General features: G+C 49.0%; 1 protein-coding gene across 1 annotated transcript; it reads left to right on the top strand.

The window, feature by feature from the left end:
* Positions 1 to 956: 956 nt before the first annotated feature.
* On the top strand, positions 957 to 11606 carry KLF11 (KLF transcription factor 11). The gene is made up of 4 exons (XM_072858624.1): positions 957 to 1214; positions 3586 to 3840; positions 5173 to 6166; positions 8189 to 11606. Exons 1-4 carry the CDS (start codon positions 1173 to 1175, stop codon positions 8491 to 8493), a joined length of 1596 nt encoding a protein of 531 aa, XP_072714725.1. The 5' UTR covers positions 957 to 1172; the 3' UTR covers positions 8494 to 11606.
* Positions 11607 to 17789: the final 6183 nt, after the last annotated feature.

Below are 17789 nucleotides of genomic sequence, written 5' to 3'. Positions count from 1 at the left end.
GCCCGGGTTCGGTGTCGGCCGGTGAGACCACAAACCCAGCTGGGAACCGGACGGCCCATACGCTTCGGCTGCCATTAAAAAAACAAGGGGCTGGGGACTGGAAGGCGAAAAAACGAAAAGTACACTTTTTTTTTTTTAAAATACGTTGTGATTTGAAGACTCGTTCAAGGACGCCTGCCAGGCTGGCGCAGGGGAGGCCTCCCCTGGCCGTGCGCGGCCCCCGGGCTCACAGCTAGGCAAGGGCCGGGGCCGCGAACGCGGGGAGCAGAGAAACCACACGAACGACCCGAACGGTTTTTGGGGGGTGGCAGGGTTACTTTTAACGCCGGATCCGCCGGCCGATCCAGCTGGCAGAGCCCTGCCGCGGCCGGGCCCCGCCACACGCGGCGGGCGGGACCTCGCTGAACGCGGCGGAAGACGTGCAGGCGTCTGGCGGGAATCTGCGGAAAAGGGATGCTTCCCGAAATCCCGCCCCAGCGCCCAGCACGGGCGGGCGGGCGGCCGCGCTGTCCCCGCCGCGCCGGGCCCGCGGCGCGGGGGGGGGGGCGCGGGGCGGGGCGGGGCTGAGGGCTGCTGCGTGCCGCGCCGCACGCACCGCGGGGGGGGCGGGGGGGGCAGGGGGAGCCGCGCCCCCGCGCCGCGCCCCGCCCCGCCACACCCCCGCGCGCACGGGCATTCCCGGCCGCCGCCCCGCCCCCTCCGACCTTTCCCCCAGTTTCCAGCGCGCGCTCCCCCGCCCATCGCTCGGCCCCGCCCCCTCCCGGCCTTCCCGCCGCCGCCGGCTGGGCCGCCGCCGAGCGTGCCCACGCGCCGCCCTTCCTGCCGGCAGCCCCGCGGCACGCCGCGATCACGCCGGCCGCCGCCGCTCATTGGCCGGGCGCGGGCCGCGGCGGGCGGTGATTGGCGAGGAGCCGGTCTCCCCCCCCCCCTCCCCCCCGCGCTGTCTGGCGCAGGGAGCGATCCAGAGCGCTTCCCCCGGCGCGCGGGCCGCTCGGCTCCCGGCGGGCGGGGGAAGGGGAAGGGGAGGGGGAGGAGGCGGTGCCGGCTTCTGCTGCTGCTGCTGCTGCTGCTCCTGCTGCTCCTGCGGGTGTGCTGCTCCTGCGGGTGTGCTGCTCCTGCGGCTGCTGCTGTTGCTCCCCGGTCACACCGCCGCCGCCCGCCGGAGCCGCGCCATGCACGGCTCGCCCTGCTCCGAGATGGGAGATGCGTCCGCGGTAAGCATCGGGCGGGCGGAGGGAGTAGAGGGAAGGAGGGAGCAAGGCAGGCAGGCAGGAGGGGGCGGCGGGCGCCCCCCGAGCCGGGGACAGCCGGCGCCGGTCCGGCCCGGCCCGGGCACGTGCTCTGCGGCGGGCAGGGGCGCGGGGACCGTTATCGCCTCAGCGGAGGCGGCGGCTCCTCGGGATCGTTACTCAGCCCGGGCGGGGGTGGTCGGTTGAGACCGTTACCCGCCGCGGGGGGTGGTCGGTCGGTGCCGTTGCCACCGGCGGGGCGGTCGTGCCAGGGCAGAGCCCTCAGGGACGGGTGTCGCCCCGGCCACCTGCGGGGGGGGAGGGGGCCCTCTCGCAGCGGCCGTGTGGGGGCGGCGGCAGGGCGGGAGCTGCCCTCCTCCTCCTCCTTCTCCTCCTCCTTCCCTTCCCGCCATCCGCCCCTCAGCGGCGCCGCCCGGCCGGGGGCACCCGCCGTGAGGCGGGGAGCGGGCGGGGGCGGCGGGGAGCGGGCGGGGGCGGCGCGGCCCCGCGGGCGGGAAGAAGCGCTGCCCGGCGGTGGGGCCCGCCGCCCGCACCGTCCCTGCCCGCCTGCCAGCTGCCCGCGCTGCCCGAGCTGCCCGCGCACGTACGGCCCCGGCAGCCGGCGGGGTGATGTGAGGACAGGCGGCCAGGCGCGGTTAGCCATTTCCCTGGCAGCGGGAGAGCCGGGGCTGCAGCGCTCGCCTTGAGAACGGGCTTTTTTAGTTTTTTTTTTTAATCGGGGAATATTTTTTCATGTTTCTTTAGGGAAAACTGCTTTCCTGAAACGTAGGGCTGGGGTAAAAAAAAAAAATCTGCTGGCTTGGTTGCCTGCTATCACACTTTTGAGGAACACTCACAGGCTCTCTGACTGCTTAGTGCAGAGCCTCGCCTGGTGTGGCTCCTGTTTGACAGGCGGTCTAGGTCCAGGCTTGCAGGCGACATGTTTTTTTGCCCTCATTTCCGTTCTCAGTGTTTTCAGTGGAAATTCTTAGAAGTCTCTCTCAGGGCAGAATCGCTTGGATCCCTGTTTTAGAGTGCTTTTACCCCTTCCTGCCTCCTGCCTTGACATCTCCATGTGTGGTACCTCTTGTTTTAGGCCAAAGTCCTCTGTGGGTCCAGTACTGGCATTTTGGGTGTGTTATGTGTAACACGTTTGCCATGCACGTCCCTATAGTGGAGACAGTGTCACACAGCTTTGCATCTTTGTGACACTATTGAGCCAGTGTCACTATTGTGACACTATTGATCATTCCCCGTTACTTTACTCATTAACAAAACTCATTGACTTAGGTGTGTAAGTGATGTCACCCAACAAGTATAGTTCCCTCTAGGGCTTTAGGCCATGCTAACGGTGCGGTGGTGCTTTTCTAGTTAAAACCCTTTTGCTGCAGTATATAAGCACACTGTATAACAGCATTAGGCTCAAGAATCTCGGTCCACGCTTCTGAATTCCAGCCCTCACAGTTAGTTGCTGTGCCTAAAGACCGGCAGAGTTTGGACACCTAGTTGAGACTGCACTAGCACCTGAGCGATAAACCAACAGTGCAACGTAGCTTTTAGAGTCACTGCCAAGTAGTGAGAGAGCTTTATGAAGTCTGGGTATCCTTTTGCAGACAAGTCAAGTGTTTTGCATGCATGCATACACACACGCACACCCAAATTTTATATGATGCTTGCATTTGGAAGCAAATCAATGTGATTATATTTGTCTTCCTGTTACTCATAGTGCATTTTGGGATACCTAGCGCCTATGTAGTATCATACCTTTCTAAAGTACAATACAAATAATTCCCACTGCACTTTGAAGACAATTTTCCTTCCTTCCCCCCCACCCTGGCTTCCCTATTGGTAAAAATAAGATTAAAATGCTTTTGCAAGGTGTGGTACTCTGAATCAGTGATCATACCTTAAAGCGTCTTACTGTCAGCTGAAATTTATCTCCTAAATGTTACCAGAATGAGATTAGTGCTGAATAGCAGTTGTCTTTTGGGTCCAGGAAACAGCCTTGTCTAAACAAGGCTGGAAGTCAGGATTTTTTTTCCTCTTTTTGTTTGTATGCGGACATGGGATGTGTTTGTTCAGAGCAGTGTAATCCAGGAAAGTAACTCTGGAAACATGAGCTACACACATACCTGTTCCTTTCCTGCAAATCACACTTTTTTTTTTTTTTAAAAGAGTAACAGGCATGGGGAGATGAACTGGTAGGGGGAGGGTAAGAGTTGAGCTGGTTGGTAAAAGTCTTGCCGCGGGCTTGGGATCTGTTTCACATGACCTTCATCATGAGCAGACAGTATGTGGGTGGTGTCAGCTTTGTATTCTGACTTGTCCTCATAGCCAGTAATCCGATTACATTTAGGTTGACATTGTGGACATCTATGAGTCTATCCGTGAAAGGCAGCGTCATGACAGCGAAAGGTCTACCTGCAGCACCTTGGAGCAGAACGACATTGAAGCCGTTGAAGCGCTTGTTTGTATGAGCTCCTGGGGTCAAAGATCGCAGAAAGGTGACATATTAAAGATAAGGCCACTTACGCCCTTCTCAGATTCTGGTGATTTCACAATGCACGCCGAGGCTACGTCTGAATTACCGAAGGACTATTTATCTACACTGGTAAGAAAAACATGAAGGCAAAATAAATACGCCTGACATCTGGATGTTACATCTCTGCAATGTTTTAACTTGGCTGGAAAAGATAGCTTGTTCGTGTGTCCCTGTGTAGAATAGCTACAGTATAGCCAGTGCTGTGTGTGTGTGTACATAGAACAGTGAGGTGGGTTTTTCTGCTGTCTCTGGAATGGCAAGTGTAGGAGTTTGATCCTGTGTTAAATCTAGATGTGAAAGCCCTTGCTGACAGGGTATTTAATTTGACAGGTGCGCTGAGGATGCTGTCTGGATGGCTGTTGTAGGTTTCTTGGAGCACTTCAAGTAAGAATGGCAGAGTGAGCCTGAGTGATTTGGCACCGACTTATCTGCAAGCACTATATGAAAAAAGCTCTTAATGACATTTGGCTTCACTCTGGTCGTTATAAGAGAATGTACAGGTTATCGTTATGAAATAGACAATTTAATTAGTTTCTGTGCTATGTGTTTGTACATGTAGTCTGTTAGTTCTCCAGAGCATTGGTCTACTCTGGCTGACTAATGTCAGTTGAATCACAATTTTTTTTGTTGCAATTTATGTTGTAACAAAAGTTAAGCGTTGAAAGAGCGCTTGGTGCCATTCAGGCTTCAGACAGTTAAGGCCCATTTCAACCAGTAGGCTTCTAGTATGCAGTTATGTCAGAAAAAGGGGAATGATAGAGGAAAGAGGCTGAGGTGGTATAGCAGCTGGTTGACAGACTTCTCTCACAGTCCTGCCGCTCAGCGTTGGCACTGTCTCTTGAGCAGCACAGGAGATAGGTGTGAGTTTTCAGTGGTAAAGGAGGAAGGAGAGGTGGTGGCAGCAAGAGAGCCTAGAGAGAAATGGATTAATAAGAAGGGAGAGAGCAGTTCCATTTGTCTTTAACTCAGAAGTAGCCACCAGCTGATGGGGTAATCATTGATAAAAGATCTAGGGCTTGCTGGAAGCTTGAAATTGATGATGGTACAGTGTCACTATCTGTTGCTAGTCTGTTTTCTGTGAACAGCAGAGCACTCATAGCCTCTTACAGCTGCACCCATTGCTGAGGAGAAGGGAATGAGAGTTTCTTGTAGCCCAGTGAGTAGACATGCAATGTTTTGTGCAGGTTTACATCTGCCTCATTAGCTTCCTTTTATTAACATGCTTTTGAGCATATTCAGAATGGCCATCAGATGAGGCAATGTATGCGTTAATCGGTTTGTTCCAAGAGGCAGGTTCTGGGATTCTGGGGAGGGGGTGTAATTTTATTTTTCATAGTAAAGACAGTGAGAAATTGTGCTGTGAAATTACACTGCTGCATAATGGTGTTTTCTTTTTTGCAGTGCATGACCCCTCCGCACAGCCCTGACTTTGTTGAGATATCAGCTGCTATGCTCCTCTCCTCACAAGTCACTTACTCCAAACCAAGGACGGTCATGGCAAATACAGCTGCCTGCTCAGTCACATCAGCGACTGGTGCCTCTCCCATAACCAAGCCATCTGTTATCAACATGGAGCGACAGTGCAGCCAGAAGCCAGTGATATCTGAATCCTTTGCCCCTCAGCCTTGCAGGGCCATGGCAACAAGCGTGATACGTCACACAGGTGATAGTTCTGCTTACCATCACATTCCTGCTGTGCAAGAGAAAACAAAGGTAACTTCAGGCTACAGCACTTCCAGAGACTGGTGTGGAGTGGATGACCAAAGACATTCCAGACTGCCACAGGGCACGTGTGCTGCAGATGATTTAATGAACAAAACCTCTCCAGTACATCAGCCTTATGCACATGACTCCAGTGATATTGTGACCAATAAAGGACAACTACCAGTCCGGCCCGTTTCGCCACAGACCCACTTACCAAAGAATTGTGAGAATGACTTGCAAAAAAGAGCTACCCCAGTGACACCTGTCCCCGTTTCAAGCCCCCAGGTTCTCTGTCAAATGATCCCTTTAAATGGACAAAGCAGTATGATCAATGCCTATGTCAAGCCTTCAACTCCAACAGTCTCAACTCCAATGAAACCTATTTTACCGCAGACAGCCCCGCTCTCTCAGCCTGTACTCATGGGACCTTCTGTGCCTCAGGGGACCGTCATGTTGGTTCTTCCACAGACTGCTGTCACACAGACACCGCAGTGCCCGCAAACAGTGATGACTGTTGGGAACACCAAGTTACTGCCCCTTGCTCCTGCTCCTGTGTTCATTGCTTCTGGTCAAAGCTGCGCGCCCCAGATGGACTTTTCTAGACGGAGGAATTATGTTTGCAACTTCCCTGGGTGCAAGAAAACCTATTTCAAAAGTTCCCACCTCAAAGCCCACCTTCGCACCCACACTGGTGTGTATGACAGGGCGGGTCCTTTGTCGCTCCAGTGCTGGCTTGTGTTGGGGTGCTGAAAAGCACATTTTTAGGGGGAGGGAGTGGGAAAGGGAAGAGGCAGGTGATCGGGAAACTTCTGCTCATCTCAGAGAAGGGAGGAATGTTCATTCTCTGTAGGCAAGCAAAACAAGACAGACTTTGTTCTGAGACCTCAGCTGACCCTATAGCATTAGTTGAATTTCACGTGCTTTAGTTGGAGTGAAGCTTTGCTGTCTGTGTGTGTGTGTTTAGATTTGAGTGGAATCCTGCCATCTGGACTAGATTGAAATGAATTGTGCAAGTCTCCTGTTTTGGGGCATGCAGAGGTCTGGTGTAAGCAAACCATAGTACTGGTAGTTGGTCTTAATTGTTACACAAGTAGAAGAAAAGAGAGAAGGTCAGAAACAGCACATTTTTCCAGAGTTCTGTTTAGGCTAAATGGGAATGCAATGAGATTTTGGGATACTATGCTAGGAAGTATGTAGCAGCTCTTAGTAAGAGCTGCTACAGGAACGTAGCAGTTTATTCAGTTACAGAAAGGGAATTTTAAAGATAAAGGAAAATTAATTGTAATTAATGTGAGTTGATTTGCTCCATTAAAATCTGGTCAGTGTGGAGACAGTATATGTGGGTTTTACTTATCCTTTTTCTACCTCCGAGGTCCTGTTAACACTAACTTTGAGTTCTCAGGGACTATTTTTGATGTTGAGGGACAGGTGTAGTGGGAGACTGGTATAGAACCGCTCATTCAAAAGTTTGTCTAATTTTGTTTTTCCTTGGCTTTTTGCCCCTACCCTCCCTTGCCCCACAGACACTGTGGTTTATTGGATGTCAGCTTTAGGATGTCAGGATTTGCATTCGTTTGCCAGTTTGTCTTTACAGTTCCTTTAGGGAAAGAGCTTAAACCATGTATGAAGCTGATAATCCTTGTAAACCAGAGCTCAGAGGTAGATGATGCTTCTGCTTCTGGCTCGAGAGTAAGTGCTGCAGGCTGCTGAGTTAACCTGGCACTACAGGATGAACATAAGACTAGCAACAAGTGTCTCGCTTTGAGCACGTGCTGCTGCTGATCCATAAGGAAGCTGTGTGTGTCCCTGTGTCATGATTAAGACTAGGACATCTATGGGAGGTGAAGCACTCTGACCCCTCACTAGCCAGTCCACGTTACAGGATCAGGAGGCAGAGTAGTTTGGCTTTCTCTTCCCACTTTTGTCCTGCTCACTGAGTAGCTGGGTGGTATCAGGCACACCAGACACAGAACTTTACTCTCAATACCTGAAATAAGAACAACACTTCTGTGGTGCATCCTTTCTGCTGGACGCTTTTGTTCTGCTCCAAAGCATTACCATAAATTTGGGTCATGTGGTAGGTGTTTATCTTGAGCTTTACGGAGTTTGCAGGCGGTAGATCACATTGTTTAGGATAGATCTAATGTTAAGCAGGATGAGCAGAAGCTGACGTGGACAGCCTTCCTGACTGCTGTCACCCCTAGCTGTCTGTTGGACTTCCAGCTGCGTGGGTATGGCAGGACAGGCCATTCCTCAGCAGTACGCGCTGGGGCGGTGTGTTTGTGTGCAGGACTGGATCACTGGAGCAGCAGGACTCTGAGGCTCGGTTCCAGGCTTCCTGTTTGCCCGCAGTATTTGCTGATGACATGCAGCAGCCATAGAGCTGTGGTCACACAGGGATGGGGGCAGGGGGTTGCTTCTAGTTCAGTCAGTGGACAAGGTAGCTTTATGAAGAATCTTTAAACTGAGGTTTTGGACAATTAAAGAAATAGATTCGGTTAAAGAACATTTAAAGAGATATGAAGGAATAAGTAGAAACGATACCTATGATTTTTCTCTGCAACGCAACTTGAGCTTAAGCTAATGTTGACTGCACACATGAGCAGTTCTGTGGAATTCATCAGTTTTTGCAAGGCAGGATTTAAGATGGTTCTTTGATAAAACTGTAACACAGCTTCTCAAAAGTAAGTTATGCTTCTTTTATGTCCTGCAGGAGAAAAGCCTTTCAGCTGCAACTGGGAAGGCTGTGACAAGAAGTTTGCCCGCTCAGATGAACTGTCACGCCACCGAAGAACTCACACAGGAGAGAAGAAGTTTGCTTGTCCTGTGTGTGAGCGTCGCTTCATGCGCAGCGATCACTTGACAAAGCACACCCGCCGCCATATGACCACAAAGAAGATCCCCAGCTGGCAGACAGAGGTTGGCAAACTCAACAGAATTGCCACAGCAGAGAAACCGAAAAGCAGCAGTGCTCTGAGTATGCTCATCCCCGTGCCGTCGTCTGTCTGTCAGGGCTAGTGTGAGGAAGCACTTTCTCTACAAACTTTCTGAAGATCAGGAAGAGCTGCAACAGAACTGACAGTGGCTTTTTTTCCCTGTGTTTGTGCATACTTTAGTTTCCTTCAGTTTAGGTCCTCTGTTAATAATGCTATGTGAGAAATCTATCATATCTTTCCTCGTCCCTTCCCTATTTGTTTTTTTCAATACTTGGGCAAATGCAATCACCAGCACTTCAGGAAAGCAGAACTCTTTGGAAATGATTTTGGCAATAGGTTAAAAAAGTCACTTGTAATGCTTGCTGTTAATATTTTGATGGACAGTAAAACAGGGTGATTTTTAATTTTTATACAAGTATTTTCTATACCAAATATATTTTGTATTTATTCATTTTGGTCTTGATATGCAGGCAAATTACTTGACCTGCATTAGTAGGGGTGTGCAGGATGAGACCCAGAGTTTTGGAAACTCCTTTTTGGTAAACCTAAAGAATTGCATTCGGAGCGTTTTGTAAACACGTGATATTTGATAACTCATAGTGGTTGGGATTTTCACACTTGCAGATCCTGATCCTGCAATGGGCTGGTGCTGTTACACCCTCCTTACGCAGGTGACATTGGAGGTTTGAGATTGAAGTGTGTCATCATTTTTAAAACAAACCAAACCAGAATGACTTTCTTTCAGAAAACAAGTGTTGAAATCCTCAACATTTTATAGATTCATACCCTTTGCAAGTGGAAGCCGTTGTGACTTTTGGTAAAAGTTTGACATACCGGGCATTCCTGAGCCCACACTCCACCAGAGTGAAGTTTGGAGGAGCCGGACTGCTCTGATGGAGGTAGAAGCACAAACACTGTTTAGAAACTTTGACACTAAAAATGATGCTTTACTTTCAGTCCTACTAAGCCAGCATATCAAAATCTGCTGAAAAATGCAAAAATGGCAAGATAACCTGTGAATAATTAGCCGGGTCTCTGTTTATATATATTTTTTTTTTTGAGTTCAGGAGAAATAGAAAATTAAGGTTTTTTTATGTATTGTGGATGCTTGTGCACCTTATAGGAAATTGTTCAAGGCTTTCATTTACCTGTATCAAAGCACCAGAGGAAGTACTAATCATGTCTTGACTTAAGAAATAGCCACCATGTCAACTTGATGATGCTCTTCATGTGGCCTTATACTTCTCCACAGTACTTTGTATAAAATCACCCTTTTCTATTAAATGAGATACTCTCCCTGTTGAATGGATTTTCTTTCACACCAAGTGTAAATATGGCAAAGAAGTGGAATCACTGGCTCCAGGAGTGCTGTGTTGTAATGGCATGGTATGAGTAATAAAACAAAATGCCCGTAGCACAATCGGACTGCTACGTTTCCATGGTGCGGAAGGATGTGCATACGTATTGTAGCAGAGCTGACAGTAGAGCTGTTGTGCTGTGAAGCACCAGGTGTTGTTTTGCTGGGAAACAGCTCACCTGCTCAATGAAATATTTCTGTAGTATTTATTCCTTCTGGACTCTTCTCCCTTCAGCCGCTCCTACACTGAAGCTTAGTTGAGCACTGAGGAGGACTATTTTCCCTGGACGTGTAAAATGTGGATAACTAGGAATGCGCTCTCTCTTGCACTGCTTTGTTGTTCTGAAATCCTGGTCTTGCTTCTCGGTGTGGGCAAAGCATGGTTCTCATCTGTGTAAGTGCAGACTTGCTGATCTCAGCTAGCACTCCCCTGAAATCGACAGAGACCTGTTTCAGTTGAAAGAAGAACATGTGGTTATTTTTACACTTAAGTCTATAGTTGTAATTAATGGTAATAAGTTTTCAAACTGCACTAAATTGGAGTATTGTGCTAAGTGTTCTAAAGGTTTTGTGCCTGACCTTTAAAGTGTCCACACCCTGTTTGCTCAACACACGCTGTAATCCCCCTGACCGCAGCGTCTGTGCTGGTGAGTGCGTGTGCACGTGCAAACCTCACTTTGTGCTCCCCAAAGGGCTTGGTTGAACCCTCTCTTCCTGGTAAAGTGGGTGCTTGTAGTGTTGCTGTTCTGTGTCGATACCCATTTTCCAAATTTGTGTGATGAAGAAAGAGACATTGCTGCTCTTTTTTGCTCAGAAGTCCCTTAGAACAAGAAGTTTGACTTTTGGATGCCATTTTAGCATGCTTTTAATCAGGGGAAGAGTGTCTTGTCTCGGTTCCAGCAGCCAATTTAGTACTTCATTTTTTTTTTTACAGACTAACCATTTATGGTGTTCACCTGAGCAAAACAGTTTGGAAACTCGTGTCGTAATTTAGTAAATTGTCATGTTAGTTTGTTGCATCATGGGGGGGGGGAAATGATGGACTGGAGAATATGGAATTTCAAAAAGTGTGTTGTGTATGTGTGTCACGCTGCGGAGAAGTGACATCTCCCTCTTTGTTAGTTTTACCTGGCCTGCGATTCCTCGCAGCCCACTCCTGCGAGGTGTCCGCTGTCCCTTACCACCCGTGTCTGGGACGTGCGGCTCTTTCTCCTGTGGATGTGCACAAATAGCTGAGCCATGGTGCGGCTGCGTATGCTCTGTCTGCTCTTTCTGTTCCTTCCTGCTGTGTAAGGGTTATTTACGGATTAAGCATGACTGGGATAGCTGCTCTCTTTGCACTTTACTGCCTGAACTATATTGTTCAGCCTTTTTATTTTGAGCCTATATTTTAAAGAAATGGAATCACAGTTTTGTACCTGTTTTTAACTTTTATTAAATAAAAAGTATGTAATGTGACTGGTTTTAAATCATCAAAAAATTGTGAATTTTCAGGTTTCATACACGTCCATTCCAGAACTATGTAAATCCATCTGGATTAGGTTATATATCGAGGCCAGTGGAAGACTTGGGGCTCGCTAGTTCACTTGCCTGTAAAGGCAGGACTTTTTGGATCCTGTTGTAAATTGATGAGTGCTTCTCCATTTATAATTTTACACAATGCTTCTTGTGTATTTGCTAGAATGCGTACACCACCACCAGGGTTTGGGGTTTTTGCATGCTGTCTGAAAACAAGCGTCTCGGGGTTCATAACTGTTCTTCTAGCATGGCCTCCAGAAGCTATCAACAAAAGGTGATGGTCCCAGTGCTGCTCTGTTAGTGTTGCAGGCTGTGCATGGCACGAACGCTGGAAATAAAGAAGATATGAGAATTTGACTCAAAAGATGGCTGCGTTAGCCCTGGTTCTTCCCGTTCCCGCGTACCTGCGCTCTGGTGGGGAGGTGGCTCTGGCAGGCTGGGTGTCACCTCCAGGTCTCAGCTGGGAAAGAGGTGTCCAGTGACGGTGACAGCAGCTACTTCACATTTTTAAGCACCTCTGCTGTTTCTTTCCCTCTGACCACTTCCCACATTGCAGCGATGTTTGTTTCTAGCAGGGTCACGTTCTAATGGAAGAGAAGGGGAGGAGAGGGTGTAATGACACCAGCTTCCTGTCACAGCCTTTCACTGCAAGGTGCCTCTGTCTCTGCAGTCAGAGCCCTTGGCGAGCGAACTGGGAGCGGTGACTCAAGGCTTTGTCCGCAGAAGAGCACATCGCTCTTGCAAGTGTGTGGAAGATGAAAAGAGAAGATCCCAGGGATGGTCCCGCTTCCCCCTCAGGAGGACAACTGGAAGGGAAGGCTTTACTGCGGGATCAGTGCTCTGGCAGTGTAGCACGAACCTTTCAGCCCCTGGGCTCTGCAGGTCTCCGGAACGCCTTTGTCTCCCAGGGGAAGATGTCCTACCTGTCTGCTCCTACTACTGTTTTTCAAGGAAGATTATTCTGAGCATCAAGTCGTATCCTAAACAATACCTATAATTTTTTTGCTGATTTTTATGTTGTCTCCCTTGTTTTGCTTACATGAAACCCGACTATGGATTTCACAGTTCTGTGCTTATCTGTCTGCTTTTCCTTAGAACCAAGCTGCGGTCTGAGCTGTCGTGCAGCCAGGAGGTGCAGTCGGCACACATCCTGACAGGGCTGGAGTCTGGGACAGCTTCATCCTGTGAGAGAAAACAGCTCGCACGTGAGGAAGTTTTCCCAGCTACCGCTGCGCTAACACAGGCATCATGTGGGCAAAAGTCTTGCTATCTTGTAGCCATTCTAAATCCATGAAAACAAATAATTTTCTAAAGAAAAATGCATGTGTGCTCAAACGTGTCCATTGGTTTAATGCTACGTTTGGCAGTTAGACCAGCATGGCTTTCTTGCGTGTGGTTACACAGCCAAACCTCCAGCTTAGCGGCAGCTTGCCTCGTCTTGCTCGCAAACTGATGAGCACCGGTCCGCTTGCGGTTGGGATACTGGGAGTGTGAATCCCTTCTGAAGCTGCAGTGCTGGGTGGGCAGAGGTGGCCCGTGCTGCGGGGTGGTTGCATGCTCAGTGTGCTCCTCTGGCTTAGGCTACAGCTCTGGCTAACTCTCCAATTCCAGCTGTGAAAGCTGTGCTCGACATCCTCTGAGTGATGAAGGTGGCACTTCATCTGTCATCTCTTGTGAGCCGAATCCTGCCTCAGGATCTGGCTTGAGTTCATCTGCTGGGATAAATCTTCTAACTGGTTTTGAAGTTTAATCTGTGAGCCCGTCTGCCTGTTTACCTTCTGTTTGTGCCTGGCAAGGCAGCTTGAGGCAGGCAGGCTATGGGCATGAGAAGGCAAACTTCTTCCATGTGTGCAGAAAGAGTAAATCATGACTCAAAACCCGGCAACCTACAGGCTAAGGAAACGGCGAGATGGTTCAGGAGGATGCTGCAAAGCCTCAGCCACGTCTGTTTGCAGTCCATGGGATTACCTTCCCTGCAGCAAGTATGTTAGCACTGAGGCATTTTCTTTCCAGACTGGTTTTGTCCTCTGCCAAATGCAGCCTTCCTCTATCTCTGCTTCAGTCCTTGAGTGTAGGAGGAGGATACTGGGTGACATTTACATCCTGGTGTGTGCAGAAGGCCATGGGCGCATCTTGCATGTGCTGAAAACTTGAGGAAACTGGAGCATACCCTTTCCTGGGAGAGTTTTTTTTCTGGATGGGAAGAATTCTTTAGATTTAATTTTCTCTCTTGTAGTCTCTCTCGAGTTCAGAGTGATTTCTCTTCTGTTGTTTATTGTTGTCCAGATAAACTCACTTCACCCTGTGCAAATAATTGCCATGTCCTGTGTCCAGAGTGGGGGAAAAAAACCCCGTGTTGTGGATGAAGTCTGTGCTAGGCAGCTGGAGCTCCACCTGCCCTGCCAAGTGTGGTGGGGAGCTCTGCCACGCTCGTGTGGGGCAACTCCAGGGCTGCACCTCGTCTGGGGCAGTGGCTCCATATCAGCTCCTAGGGTGTGTGTGTGCGAATAGTTTGGCTGAAAGCTTGCTGGGGTTTGATCCTCAGAGGAAGGAGGTTGGGGAAGAGCATCCTTGGAGTGGTGAGCGTGCCACCCTCCTTTCTCATCTAATATTGTGAAGGCGAGTAGATGGGTGCTGGACATGATGCATCAGGGAACTATGAGTTGCTCTGCTCTCAGAGGTCTTGGCAATGGGATGCTGGCAGATACACACGTACAGGAGCTCTCCTCACATACACTGGGCAAAAGGACTGGCATTCAGGGTCCCAGAGATGGAGGTGGACTTTAAAGAACTCCTATCCTGAGGAGCTATGGTTATGGTGACTGGCTGTTCTTCATCGTTCTTTCCAGCCGTCTCGCCCAAGCACGGATCAAGTGACAGCTTTTTCCCCACTCAAGTCTACCTACAGCTCCCGACTGAATTCTTGAAGCTTGTAGGAGATGTCACTGGATGGCTACACACCAGGTAAAAGACAACTTGCTTCCTAAAACTACTCCATCACTGATCTGTTTTCTTAGTTGCTCTTTGGGAAAGTGTTCTGCCCGTTTACTAGGCTACTGAAAAGGCAGAGCTCTGCAAAAAGAAGCAGCATCCATTGCAGTGCTGTCAGAAAGAAAAGGCATCCACAAAGAAAGGGAAAAAAAGCGTTCAAAGCATTTGTTTCCACATGAAAAACCCAAATTTGAGTGAAATCGAGAGTCTGAGTCAGTGTGCAAACTGCTTCTGTAGTTTTAAGTTCATTTGTTTTGTTGTTTAAGATCTTGGGTTGAGTAATTTAAAAAATATGGCTTTAAAGCTTTCACCACCAGAACCTTTCAGCTGGCATCTTGTTGCATGGCCAGGTAAGAAACCTCCTGAACTCGTGGAAGTCACTGAGCTCAGAAGTGGCAATCTCTCTTCCTGCACTAAAGAGTAATTTTTCATGATTAGCTGAAAAAATGACCCTCTTCAGTCCTCTCAGCAACTGTGGTTTTGCCTCACTTAAAAAATAATAGTAATAGGAGGTATGTGTAGACAGCCAGCTGGCCAGCAAGGGTCTCTTAGTCCTCTTGGACTGGTGCAAAACATGGTGTGTAACATTTGTCTTTGTTAGATGAATAATGTAGTAATTTGGTTAATACGCATGGCCTATTGCTGTTTTATTAATGGGAATTAATAGCATTAGCTCAAACCTGTGCTCAGCTACCCTGTCTTACACTGTGTGTATGGGACAGGAGGGTAGTTCCTAAAACGATGAATGAGAGACTCTCCAGAATCCTACTTAATTCCAGCAGAACTGTTTTAGAGGCAGGAAGTACTGGCCAGCCAAATAATTTTTCATCTTACAAGTAGTTTTGATTTGATGATGGTTGTAGAGGAATACCATGAAAAGAAAATAAACTTTCTGATAATTCAGCTGGTGGGATGTCAGCATTCACTGCCTGACATGTGGCAAAGCAATGTCCATAGTGCAATTGTCTTTTTTTTTTTTTTTTTAAGAGCAATTAATTCAAGAAGTTTCTCTTGAAATTAGTCATGGGCTCAGGTACTTCTTCAATATGATTATTTACCTGCAAATGATCTAGTGTCCTGTTTTCCCTGAGCAAAGGATGGATCAAAAGTAGGGTTACACTGACACCACATAGTTAAACTGTGCAATCGTGCCTTCCTAGCTACAAACCCCACTGCCACCCTCCAGGTTTTGGCATGCTGCTGGGTGCAGGTTTGACGCAGGCAGAGGACCACAGTCCTTGACAATTCCTGGGCAGACTGGGGAGCTGGTTGGGTACCACCATCCCGTTCTGCACGGTATGGGAATAAGATAGATGGTTGTGAGCTGTTCTGTGCCAGCTGGCTCTATGGTCAGAGCACAGCACTGAGCACGCATCATTTCACAGCACAGAGAAAGCCTGCAAGACCATGGCACAGTTTGAGGCCCCTCCTTGCATCCCAAAACTTCTTTCTCCCACCTTTTCCCTGGTGCAGTGACTGTCCCAGCTGCATCACACCCTTCTGGACCTTCCCGTGTTCCTGCAGCTCCTCATTTTCTCTCAGCGATGCTGAAAAGGTTCCCTGTGAAATCCACTGCACCTTTATTCCAGGTGCAGAAACATGCTTGTCCCTTGGCTATTTGATAGGCTAATTTTGTAAAGAAGCTTAATGGTTTGCTGTGTTCAGTCAAGAGAGATTTCTGTCAGCCTAACAAGAATATGTTCAGTTTAGATTATTTTTTTTTTAATTAGTCGCTCTCTGCAAAATTGGTAAAACTTAGGCTTTCTTTTAGGAGAGCCTGAAATGGGTTGCAGAACTATTACCTGGGCCAGTCACCAAATGCAGCCTCAGAGAGACAAAATCTGCGAGGGGAGGCAGGGCACGGGCAGAAGGGCCCTGGGGGGAGGCAGAGCCCTGGTTCCTGCCTGTGCCATGCTACAGGATGGAGCTGTCTGCTCTGCCTGGTGTGGGGGCAGCTGCTGCGGTGCCCTGCCCGCTCATGGTGCAGCGCGGTCTGACAGCAGCGTGGCTTTCCTTCTGGTTTGCTGTGTCACTGGAGGCCACCCAAAAGGATGGCAATATGCTGGCTCTGCCCTCATGATGGAGGAGCTGTGAGTGAGCTCCTCGAAGCATCTCCCCACACATGCCAGAGGCTCGGGACCTTGGCACAAGGAAGGTCCTGGCCAAAAGAATGAAATCCAAATTGAAGGGAAATCCAAAACAGTGTGGTGATTAAAGCAAGACAGGGTCTGGAGTACTGTGGTTGCGTATGGTGCTGGTTGCGTATGGTGCTGGAGTCAGCAGGTCTCCCATGTTTCTCCTGCTCTCCACAGGCACATTCTGCTCACCCCAGTAGGTCTTTGAGAGCTGCTGAAAACTAATACAAGCTCTGGGAGATCTGGCTGCTGATGCTGGACACACTGCAGAGAAACTGTGTTCCTACCACAGCTTAGCAGCATTAGTAGGTCTAAAAATGACCGTTCCTGCCAAAAAATAAAGTGCTATCATTCAAAATAGGATTTTTTGCTGGAGGGTTGGAGAGCCCTTGCTCCAGAGGGCCCACCCAACTTCCTCTAAGCTATGCAAGGACATCTGCTTTCTGCTCCGGCTACTTCTGGGACACTGAGGTATCATAGAATGGTTTGGGTTGGAAGGGACCTTTGAAGATCACCTAGTTCCAACCCCCCTGCCATGGGCAGGGACACCTTCACTATATCATGTTGCTCAAAGCCCCGTCCAACCTGGCCTTGAACACTTCCAGGGACGGGATATCTATCACCTCTCTGGGCAACCTGTTCCAGTGTCTCACCACCCTCACAGTAAACAATTTCTTCCTTATGTCCAACCTAAATCTACCCTCTTTCAGTTTAAAACCATTACCCCTTGTCCTGTCAAAGTGCCCTGGCTGGTGTGCTGGGAGCTCTTGCCTCCAAGCTTGTGTAGCTTTGCGGGAGGTCAGCTCCCTTTCTGCTGCCCACCTCTGCTGGCTGCCTGGCAGCTCCTGAGCCCTCAGGCAGAGCGCAATGGCCAGCTTCGCTGAAGGCTGCTGCAGGAAAGACAACTGGAGCGTGAGTATGTGCGCCAGGGGTGTAATCTAGTGTCTGCCTCACAGCATCCCTCCTGCCATCCTCCAAGGATGTGTTTTGTTTAGTCTCTGCAGGTACCATGAGACGATTCACCGTGTAAGCTGGAGAGCCTTTTTCAAAACAACATTTGATATCTTTACTGAGGGCTACATAGAGTACAGATGCATTTATTTCTGTTTCACAGATACCAGGAATTACAAAGAAGTTTAAATGCAGCATCTTAAGATGTGTCCTGCTGTTTCCTCTTGCATTTACACAGTCTATGTGAAGATTTCATCTGATGTCTTTTATGTCTATTTCAGCTGAAGACAGAAATAAAGTGTTTTTCTACTTCTGATAATAAGCAGCTACTCATAATACATTCAGATGCAGGTAAAATAAAGGCAGAAAACCTAAAATACCAGGCTTCCCTGTCAGGGAGCACTGAAAATACATGGTTTTCTTTGG

Source organism: Ciconia boyciana, chromosome 3 (assembly GCF_034638445.1).
Source record: "Ciconia boyciana chromosome 3, ASM3463844v1, whole genome shotgun sequence".
Lineage (NCBI taxonomy): Eukaryota > Metazoa > Chordata > Aves > Ciconiiformes > Ciconiidae > Ciconia > Ciconia boyciana.
The sequence above is the reverse complement of the archived record's forward strand: the minus strand, read 5'-3'. Positions and strand labels throughout refer to the sequence as shown.

Bases quoted from the DNA above. Each gene is read 5' to 3' on its own strand.
- KLF11 (XM_072858624.1), top strand. From the start codon at position 1,173: ATGCACGGCTCGCCCTGCTCCGAGATGGGAGATGCGTCCGCG. The intron at 1,215-3,585 runs GTAAGCATCGGG...GATTACATTTAG, and splicing joins AGATGGGAGATGCGTCCGCG to GTTGACATTGTGGACATCTA. The intron at 6,167-8,188 runs GTGTGTATGACA...TATGTCCTGCAG, and splicing joins CCACCTTCGCACCCACACTG to GAGAAAAGCCTTTCAGCTGC.